Source organism: Euprymna scolopes, chromosome 6, assembly GCF_053919585.1.
Source record: "Euprymna scolopes isolate OS-2025 chromosome 6, ASM5391958v1, whole genome shotgun sequence".
Classification (NCBI taxonomy): domain Eukaryota; kingdom Metazoa; phylum Mollusca; class Cephalopoda; order Sepiida; family Sepiolidae; genus Euprymna; species Euprymna scolopes.
The window spans coordinates 29,723,499-29,735,482 of record NC_136487.1 but is presented as its reverse complement, the minus strand read 5'-3'; the positions used below and the strand labels follow the sequence as shown (position 1 = coordinate 29,735,482).

Here is an 11,984-nt window from a genome sequence, read left to right as displayed (position 1 = left end):
AGCTATCTCTTCACAACCCTTCCTTTTCATAACCTATCATACTTTCATAAATCAGCGTCCATTTTCTGTAGGCTGTTTTTGAACCCAGTCACCGACTGGTACTTTTGCTAGTATATATAATGTATCATTAAAGTCATTACGCCCCTCATATTTCATCAAATATTTAAGTATAATTCTTGATGGGACAACATTGACAAAATTATTTCTTGACAGAATGAAAAGTAGTCTGTTTGCAGCATATGTTATAGAGTTAATAATCTATCTATATATGTACTAAATGGGTGAGCATTTGGGATTTCCAGGTGCTGTATATGTTCACCGCTTATCTCGGCATTATTTCCATAAGTCCTGGAATTCTCCTTGTCACTGAACTCAAACACTGCTGAGTCAGGAATAGTGGGGCAGATTGCTAAAGCAATCTTTCACTTGGTTCTTTTATCAGTAAGTGAAAGATTCTCATGGAAAATTAAGATAACCTGCCCCCACTAGAAGCGTGTGATTGGGGGTTGCGCAAGCCTTGCCTCACAATAAATGCGCAGCTGTCCTTACAGGGGGTATTCTTTGTCTTTCGAGACTGAACGGATGTATCGGAATATATATATATATATATATATATATATATATTTTTTCTCTTCCTGCTGAACAGTGTGCAACTGAGACCACTGAATGGTTCAAAACTGCAATCGAAGTGCATGTTCCCATGCGGAAATTCTATAGCAAGCCCCACTCTCCCCAATGGTTTACTTCGACTTGCGCAACTGCCATTGCTCAAAGGCAGCATGCATTCCGCAGGTTTAACCGACATAAGTCCAGTTCAAACAGACAAAAGTACAAAGAAGCTAGAAGTAACGTTAAGAAAGAAATAGCGACAGCTAAGAGGGAATTTACGGAAACCACTAAAAAACGCATCGAAGCACAAAAATTAGGAACTCGTGACTTCTGGAAAATCTACAACAGTGTAGTAAAGAATGGGCAATCAACAATTCCCCCACTAACCAACAATCACGAGGTTCTTTGCTCAGCAACCGAGAAGACTAACATGCTTGCCAGTCGGTTTGCCTCCAACTCTACACTGGACCCTCTAAACCACCCCCTACCTGACTTTCCTATGCGGACAGACGCCACGCTAGACGATCTGGAAATCACCCCTGCTCAGGTGCATGCTATCATAAAAAACCTTGACACTTCCAAAGCATGTGGACCCGACCTCATCCCAGCTGTGCTATTAAAAAAGTGCTCAGCCGAAGTAGCTCCAGTTCTCTCCAAACTCTACAACAAATGCCTTAATGAATCTTGCTTTCCGAGCTGTTGGAAAACTGCTTCTGTGGTACCAGTATTCAAGAATTCTGGCGAAAGAACTGACCCATTAAATTATCGCCCTATTAGCCTCCTCCCACTTTTCGCCAAAATATTTGCGACCTTAATTAACCATGCTCTAGTCCAGCACCTTACAGATGCTAAACTTCTGACCGACCATCAATATGGATTTAGACAAGCCCGTTCCACGGCAGACATCCTCACTGTAATCTCTGAACGCATATACCATTCACTGGACAAAGCGGGAGAGGGCAGAGCGGTAGCTCTAGATATATCTAAGGCTTTTGACAGGGTATGGCATGAGGGTCTCCTCAGGAAGATTAGATCTTACGGTATCACTGGTAGAATACTTAACATAATTAAATCTTTCTTAGATAAGAGAAAAATCCAGGTTGTCCTCGACGGTCGTACGTCTAAACAATATAATATAAATGCGGGAGTGCCCCAGGGATCTATCCTTGGTCTTCTGCTGTTCCTGATATTCATAAATGACCTCCCCGACAAAATTGCCTCTGAGATGGGTATATATGCTGATGACACCACACTCTATAGCAGGCACGACAGGAAAACAAATGAACATATATCTAAAGTAATGGCAGAAACACTAGAGGATGACCTCAAATCAGTAGTGGAATGGGGACAAAAATGGATGGTAGCGTTCAATGCCACCAAGACAAAACTGGTTTCATTCAATAATTACAAGAAACCTTCTCTACCACCTATAGCAATGGCCAACAACTCTTTAGCTGAGAGTACGTCTTTCAAGCTCCTTGGCCTAACGTTCACAGGAAACATGAGCTGGAACAATTACATCGAGGGCATTGCCAGGGCCTCTGCGAGGAAGGTGGGCTCTCTCTACCGTGCTAGAAAACTTCTAACACCCGAAAGTATCCTGTACCTCTATAAGGCCACTATTCGCCCATGTATGGAGTATTGCTGTCATATTTGGGCCGGTGCATCGACTACTAGTCTCTCGCTCCTTGACAGGGTTCAAAAGAGAGTCGCAAATCTGATAGGCCCTAAACTGGCATCAAAACTTCAGCCTCTGTCCCATCGTCGAAACGTTGCATCCCTCTGCCTGTTCTACAAGTATTATAATGGTGAATGCTCTGAAGAACTGCAAGCACTTGTGCCCCCACGACGTGAACACCCTCGACAGACCCGACAAGCTACAAAATCCCACCCCCACACTGTAGAGATCCCTAGATGTAAAAGATCTTTCTACTCCAGTAGTTTCTTCCCCAGAACTGCTAGACTTTGGAATTCCATTCCAGGTCACTGCTTCCCCAACTGTACTGACATGCATAAGTTCAAGTGCAACGTGAACCAACATCTCGCTGCCCTAATCCCTACATAGTACCCCAGTAGATGTTTCCCCTGATAGTAGCCCCCTACATTAAAGTGGCAATGTGCTTTGTTTGGGGTGAAAATGTAAAAAAAAAAAAAAATAATTATATATATATATATACATATATATATATATATATATATATATGAGCAAACAGTTAATAAAATATGTTAAAAAACACTTTGAAATGAGTTAAAAACATATTTAATCTGAAAAGGAAACACTAGATAAATAGATAGTCCTTAATCCGTGGAGTTTTGAAGAAATACTCTCCTTCTCATCAGAGGGTAGGAATTAGCAAAATGCGGGATCGGATTTTGCATGCAGAAGTATTTGATGAAACAACAAATAAGTCAAAGATCTTACTTGAAAATAAAATAAGTTAAATAGAGGGAATATGGTGAAGAAAAAGGTTATTACACATGAATGCATAGTCTGGTGGAAGATAAAAAATCCAGTGACGGTAAAATCCAAATGTAAAACTTCAAGAAAGTTAAAAGAATTTCCATTTGTACAAGTAAAATCCAAGGAAATCCCGTAATTGGAAGAAGATTGTCCATAATAATCCAAAGGCAGAAATCCAAGGAATAATTCACAAACATGTGTACAAGGAAAAAAATAATATTAATAAAAGAAAAATAAGATGTGCTTTTCACTCTACTTCCGAGACATAACTATAAATAAAAAAGATCTAGGAAGAAAAAGGAGAGAAAGAAAAAAAATGATAAAGTTAAATGTAAAATAAAGGGAAACAAAAGTCAAAACGACCCAGACAGGAAATGTTAAAGGCGCGAAAATATATATAGGGCAAAATAATATTGGTCAACTGAAATGTACAGGTTATCACTTAAAAAATGTCAACAAGAGTTATTAAACGACACTAAAAGGAAAATAAAAAATAAAAAATAAAAAAGGAAAATAAAAATAAATATATAAATATATAATAAATAAATAGAAAATAAAGAATAAATAAATAAAAAAATAAATATAAAAAATAAAATATAATGAAAAATAAAATATAATATATAATATAAAATAAAATAAAGTAAAATAATAAGAAAAGAATAAAGATAAAAAATAAAAATTATTTAAGGGGAGAAGATGGCCGGTATCTGCAATTTCAGGAAAAAATGTAAGCAAATTCATATAGTAAAATTTAAGTAAATATACATACAAGATATGAAAGTGTGGGTAGTTTGATATATTAGATAGATAGGAAAGTTTAAAGAATAAAACAGAAAATGCAGATAAAAACCGGCCATGCAAAGAAGAGATAATGAATTAAAATAAAGGATTATTAAATTATAAAGCATTAAGAAGTATGTCGAAAAACGAAAAATTTAAAGAAAAATATTTTATATCTATATAAAAGGTAAAAGTAATAACTATGTAATTTCAAAATTGCCATGATTAAATTTCGACTTATGTTTATAGAAAGAGATCAGTTCATTTTTAGAATTTATTATATTGTTACTTTGAGGGGAAGTAATTATAGTTATAGCTTCGGTTGTACAGAGGCGACATGACTACATATATATATATATATATATATATATATATATATATATATATATATTATGCAGTGTATATATGCAATATATATTTACAAATAAGCATATATACACATAGATTATATATGTATATATATGTGTATATATATACACGCATACACTCATGTCCATATAAACACATCATATATATATATATATATATATATATATATATATATATATATATAATGATTTAATATGGTTAGGTAATCTTCCCTGGCAGCTACTGTACTATAAATAAAACAAATATAAAGATAATCTCTTACCTGCTAATTCAGAATAAATTAGAAAATGTTGTGTGCTTAGAAAGAGATACAATATCTGCACTTACTTGTCTACAAGTATGAGCGCTTTAGGGTCATAAATGTACTGTGTCTCAAAGTCGCCCAACGACTGAGTGGCTTTATCACTGAGCAAATGAGTAATGGTCATCACGTCAAGAGTGACATTTCGATTGGGTAGAGACTGAAGAATGTCGTTTTCTGTTCTCGGCTCCTATTGGATAAAATTAGAAAATTAGACAAAATAATAGAAAAGTAATGTTTATATATTACATAGCTGAATCTTGGGATAAATTTCGAAATTTAATTGCAATCAGAACGGTAAATGTTATTAATGACATGTGGAATGTGTATGAGGTTTTCAGATAATGGTTATAACTGGAAGGTGGATGGTGTATTCAGGGAGTGGTTAGTACTTTTGGTAGGAGGCTCGCCATGTCCTTTTCTTAGGACAGGTCGTCTGCCATTGGACCTCACCTGTGGCTATCCGTTGCTGTCGCATTCAACAGTGTCCACACCTTTCCTATTGGCTTTGGCGATCTTGCTTAATCAGATGAAGGTAGACATCGGTCTAAAACCCTTGGTGAGTTACAATCGGCTGCATCTGCCTTACTGCATGCAAAGCCTGACTCCCGGCGGAACAAGAGCAATAGTTCACCTGAAGATCTACCAGTTGTGGAGGTTGTAACAGCAAGTGTCGTTGGAACGCACAATATAAGATGTGGCGCCCAAAAAAAGCTGGTTATCCACTGCAGTCTGGAAATCTTCTGTCGTAACAGGTTTCTGCGCTACTAGATTAAGACTTCTCATGCCAAGAGAGTTGGATTGACTCTGTGCATCGGTCTTCTCCTTATAAAACCTTCACGCGCAAATCAGTTCTGCAACTCATCGCCGATTACCGATTTTTCTAGACTATGTGCCTCTAAGCTGAAGTTTCATAGTTGAGATGCAGAACGCAAATGTCATTCTCGGATCCGATGGACAACCACAAGGCTATAATTGGTCAGATGTTATGGTAAGTTTTCACAGATTCTGATCTGTGTTAGTTCATATTATGTATATAGTTGTTAGCTTTGTCAGTGAAGCAAGGATATAACTACTAATAATGTCATTTGTCTAAAATATAACGGCTTTGCGGAAAATCTGCCGCTGGTATATTATTCTTATGTATCTTCAGTGAAGATCAGATAATGTTCATGTTCCGTTCTTTCTCCTCTAGGATCATCCGACCACTCCGTCGTATCAGTTAAGATAAAAACGAAATGTAATAAGTCCCCCAGACGTACCCCTCCACCATACTGTATACCGATACTCCATGGCTGACTAGGATAACTTCCGTATATTTATATCTGATCTACCTCTGCATTCCATGTTTAAAAAGGATGTGTCCTCTATAGTATCAGACCTGACCGAATGGTTAATTGTAGGCATAGACCGATTCATACCATCTAAAAAGTTCCAACAAAACCTAACAGCTGGCCATGGTTCTCCCCAGAATGTGCTGCTGCCATCACGCACAGAAATCACTTTCTCTATAGCTACCAAAGTAATAGATGCACTGAGACTAAAGCTGCTTTCAGGAACGCTAGAAACCACTGTAAAAGAATAATAAAAAATGCAAGAGAGCTATATGCCCAGTCTTAAATCCAAAGTAGCTGATCAGCGGCTTGATTCCCACCAGTTTTGGCAAATAACAAATAGGATCCTGAACAGAAGTGTGCGTTCTATCCGAACCATTATGAACGAACCAGAGGTTATCTCGTCAACTTCAGACAAGGCCAAACTATTTGCAAAGAACTTTGCAGCTAATTCTACCCTATGCGACGAAGGCCATCAACTCCCCATATTTCCTCCTATAACACAGAACACGCTAGGTAACATACAAATATCTGTGCATGAAGTCGCCAAGCTAATCAAGAACCTTGATTCCTGTAAAGCTACTGGCTCTGACGGTATCCCAATTATAGTGTTAAAAAAGCTTCAACCAGAACTTGCCCCCATACTTACGAAACTGTTTAAACGTTGCCTTAAGGAGAAGTGCTTTCCAACACCCTGGAAAACCTCATCAGTATGCCCTGTATTTAATAACTCAGGTGATAAGTCATCTCCCTCTCAGTACAGACCTATAAGTCTCCTGTGTGTCATGAGTAAGTTGCTGGAATCCATATTAAATAGAGAAATGGTCAACCACCTCAGAAGAAATAACCTTCTTAGTGACACGCAATATGGTTTCCGTTCTGCAAGATTTACCGCAGATGTGCTAACGGTAATATCTCATAGGATTAGTGAATCTCTTGACACAGGCTTCCTTTCCAGGGTAATTGCTCTTGACATATCAAAGGCCTTCGACAAGGTATGGCTCAAAAGCCTACTTCACAAGATCTCCAGCTCTAGTGGTTGATGGACAAAAATCAGAGGCCTGCAGTATTAATGCTGGAGGCCCTCAAGGGTCCATCCTGGGCCCAACTCTCTTCCTGATCTACATCAATGAGCTCCTTAAACACATACTTAAATCATACGTTGACATCTATGCTGATGACACGACCATGTACGGCAACACATCAAAGGCTGTAAATGACAAAGCTCTCTCTGATTCTCTCTCCTCTGATGTCGAACGAGTGGTTCAGTGGGGGAAGACGTGGCTGGTTACCTTTAATGCATCTAAAACCAAACTCCTATCTTTACATCATCAACGCTCTGATCCCCATCTGGCATCAATTGAAATGGATGGCTCTCGTCTAGGAGAAGCCCAATTTTTTGATAAGCTTCTGGGCTTGACTTGCACTCCTGATCTGAAATGGAACACGTACATCAAGTCTGTTGCCAAGGTCGCTGGAAAGATGGTGGGATCCTTCTACCGCTCCAGAAGATATCTCACTACTGATGCAATTCTCTATCTATATAAAAGCCAAGTACGTCCATATCTGGACAGGAGCTGCTAAAAACAGCATATCCTGCCTTGACAGAGTACAAAATAGACTTTGTGGCTTAGTGGGGATGCCCTTTTCTCTTCCCTGCAACCTCTCTCCCACAGAAGAGACGTTGTAAGCCTATCTTTGATTTATCGTTATTTCCAAAGCAGGTGCTCGTCTGAGCTCCAATCTCTGGTCCTCCTCGCCAATCTTTCACGAAAAACATCCGTCTAACTTTCCCCAATCTTTATCTATGCCTAAACTAAAACGTAAATTCCATGAACAAAGCTTCTTTCTTAGAACTGCACGCCTGTGGAACTCTGTTCCGTCTGCTTGCTTCCCTCCTGACTACAACTTCGATGTCTTTAAGTCAAATGTAAACAAATTCCTGATGAACCGCTCTCTTAAGTAGAGACTTTAAATATCCACACTAACGTACTTTACTTACAATAACCCTTATACTTGAGTGGCTCCGGGCCTTGATAAGTAGTGACCACCTTGTAAAAAAACTGGTATTTCATATTATATATATATATGTATATATATATATATATATATATACATTACTAAACAACAAAAAATGTGCCAAGAGTGAAAGAAGGAAGAAATAGATTATTCAATATTTTTCTATGAATTTTTGTTAATTTTAACTAAAAATTTCTATTTTGCAGATCTTTATTATTATAGCATATAATAATAAGTGGAAACATTAATCCTAAAAATGGTAAGACCACATCTTGATGAGGATATAAAAAACGAATTGCAGGATTAAGGCAGTCCAAAATAATTTACAAGCAGAATTTTTATATCTTAAGAAAAGAAAATGTGTAAACATCTCTTTTTATAATGAATCAAATTGGTAAAAGGTGCGAAGTCGAACGCTTGGTAAAAGGGAAATCTGGATTTGGTGGCCCTTGGGCATCCACTTTGAAGGACGACCACAAGCTTAAATTAACTGCTTTGAAGGACTAGAAGAAAACTTATGTTGACAAAGAATTCAAAACGGGAGCTAGAGATTCTCTTTCTAGATATACAATATCTAGACGAATGAAAGAAATGGGATTTTCTTCTAAAAGGTGTGCAAAAGGTCATTTTTATCTAAGAAGAACATCAATGATAGAAAGAGATTTTTCTCGTGCTATTGCAAGAAAGATACAGACTGGTTCAGGAATGTTTTCTGGTTAGATGAATCAAGATTTTGTCTTGTTAATGATTCTCCCGATGCTCCCGAACGGTGCAATCGAAAAACTGGAAAAAGATTTTCACCAAGTTGTATAAAAACGACAGTTAAACACGGGAATGGAGGAATAATGGTATGGGGAACTTTTACTGCAGTAGGAGTTGGGGGACCTATTAGATGTGAGAAGTCAATCAATGCAAAGGAATGCATTCGAATATTAGAAACAGGACTGTTACCAAGTATCCAGAAGTTGGGAATATCCTAGAACATTATTTTTGAACATGATAATGCCCCAGCACACACTGCTAAAGTCACAAAAAATATTTTCTGAGAATTCAATTAATGTGATATTTTGGCCAGGTCAAAGGTCAAAGCCTCGATTTTAAGCAAATCGAGAATATTTCGTCGATAATATCTGGTGAAATGGCTGGAAGAACTTTTTCGAACAATGACAAACTGTGGGAATAGTGCAAAGCGAATGGAATAGCATCTCTTCTTCATAGTGTTTCATTTTGGTTGTGAGCATGTCAAAATGGGTTGATCTTTTAAAGAAATCAAAAGGGAATGCGATTCTATCCTAAGCATTTATTAAAGTAAATGTCTTGTTCTGTGTGATTAGTCTTGTTTAAGTTTCCTTGTTCAATATAGCTTTTAGTGCAATAAAATGTATAAAATTTGTTTGGCCCATATTTTTTTGCGCACGAGTGTATATATAAGTATATATATATATATATATATATATATATATATATATATATATATATATATATATATATATATAACCAAAATGAATATGATAAAAGATTTATATTTTTGTACAACTGTTTCCATGCGTGTTTCATGATCTAAGTAACGCCTATGATTGAAGACAAATCTTGATCACCAGAAAAATAATCATAAAAAGCAGATAATGATGATGATGCATTTGGAAATCTGCGTTACTCATTTTCTTTCTTCTGAACTCATATCTCAATTCTCTCTTTTATTGAATCTATTAGGAGCCATAAGTTTCGTTTTTAATATTAATTATTACTTTACTCTGTTAACTACGGACCATACTTTTATTGAAAGTATAGGAATTAGTAAGGGGTAAACCCAATCGTTTTAGCAAAGTTGACGTAAACTGATGACATACGCAGCATGATTGAAAACAAGCGTTTCCATCGATTTCTCTACTCACGTATAGCAGAAAAGTTATTTTTCAGATTGATTGATCCGGCACTGATTTTGAAACTGCCGGCACTGATGAGTACGTAATTAATCAATTTAATCTTGTAAACCATTGTGACAACTAAAAGAATAAGTGATAGGAAAAAACGTGAAGGCCAATTAATCGGGCGCACCTTTTTTCTAGCGTCTATCTAGCCAGAGTAAGGACCGAAGTAGAATATTGCCAATAACATGATTATTTATGCAACAAGGTCACTGCTGCTCATAAACTAGGATTCAATCCTAAGACATATCTGGTCGCGACCGACGCCCTAGATATGGTCCAATTTTCGGAGGGTCTTGTTTCTCAGTATGAGGTTGCAGTTGACGAATTCTAAACGAGTCCAAAGGTCAAAAAATTAGATCAACAGAAACATATGATCAAAATAGAGACTAAAGTTTATAGATTGTGTGTGAGACTATTTGTCGCATTGCTTTTCTTACATCAGAAACTTTGGATTTACTATACAAATGATAACATTGAATCTGATCGTGTTACACTTAGAAAATGTTTCGAAGGTTTCGATATTCGTGAAATATTCAACCTTTTCGTCATTAGTCTTTCAATAAAATACATTCATTCAATTTTTGCAATTTCTTCTCCCTCACCTGATCCGTTCATCAATACTGACTTACCAGTTCCGAATGTTTAGATTTAATTTGATTTGTTATCTTAACGTGTAATAGACAATACGCTATGTTATCTTAACGTGTAATAGACAATACGCTATGTTATCTTAACGTGTAATAGACAATACGCTATGTTATCTTAACGTGTAATAGACAATACGCTATGTTATCTTAACGTGTAATAGACAATACGCTATGTTATCTTAACGTGTAATAGACAATACGCTATGTTATCTTAACGTGTAATAGACAATACGCTATGTTATCTTAACGTGTAATAGACAATACGCTATGTTATCTTAACGTGTAATAGACAATACGCTATGTTATCTTAACGTGTAATAGACAATACGCTATGTTATCTTAACGTGTAATAGACAATACGCTATGTTATCTTAACGTGTAATAGACAATACGCTATGTTATCTTAACGTGTAATAGACAATACGCTATGTTATCTTAACGTGTAATAGACAATACGCTATGTTATCTTAACGTGTAATAGACAATACGCTATGTTATCTTAACGTGTAATAGACAATACGCTATGTTATCTTAACGTGTAATAGACAATACGCTATGCTATCTTAACGTGTAATAGACAATACGCTATGTTATCTTAACGTGTAATAGACAATACGCTATGTTATCTTAACGTGTAATAGACAATACGCTATGTTATCTTAACGTGTAATAGACAATACGCTATGTTATCTTAACGTGTAATAGACAATACGCTATGTTATCTTAACGTGTAATAGACAATACGCTATGTTATCTTAACGTGTAATAGACAATACGCTATGTTATCTTAACGTGTAATAGACAATACGCTATGTTATCTTAACGTGTAATAGACAATACGCTATGTTATCTTAACGTGTAATAGACAATACGCTATGTTATCTTAACGTGTAATAGATAATACGCTATGCTATCTTAACGTGTAATAGACAATACGCTATGTTATCTTAACGTGTAATAGACAATACGCTATGTTATCTTAACGTGTAATAGACAATACGCTATGTTATCTTAACGTGTAATAGACAATACGCTATGTTATCTTAACGTGTAATAGACAATACGCTATGTTATCTTAACGTGTAATAGACAATACGCTATGTTATCTTAACGTGTAATAGACAATACGCTATGTTATCTTAACGTGTAATAGACAATACGCTATGCTATCTTAACGTGTAATAGACAATACGCTATGTTATCTTAACGTGTAATAGACAATACGCTATGTTATCTTAACGTGTAATAGACAATACGCTATGTTATCTTAACGTGTAATAGACAATACGCTATGTTATCTTAACGTGTAATAGACAATACGCTATGTTATCTTAACGTGTAATAGACAATACGCTATGTTATCTTAACGTGTAATAGACAATACGCTATGTTATCTTAACGTGTAATAGACAATACGCTGTTATCTTAACGTGTAATAGACAATAAGCGTTTTTATATAAAATCATCTATGTAATTTTAAAGAATTGAGAAAGAGAGATTTAATATAATTAAAACTAATTTAAATATCAGATA

General features: G+C 36.0%; 1 protein-coding gene across 2 annotated transcripts in view; it reads right to left on the bottom strand.

Annotated features, from left to right (window-relative positions):
* The window catches only part of LOC145277598 (allene oxide synthase-lipoxygenase protein-like), a 258,552-nt gene that overhangs the window by 14,741 nt on the left and 231,827 nt on the right, over nucleotides 1-11,984 (bottom strand). For both annotated transcript variants that reach the window (XM_080129114.1, XM_080129115.1), the window contains exon 15: nucleotides 4,547-4,710. In XM_080129114.1, coding sequence (XP_079985240.1) covers nucleotides 4,547-4,710 — 164 coding nt within the window. The remainder of the gene's footprint in view (nucleotides 1-4,546; nucleotides 4,711-11,984) is intronic.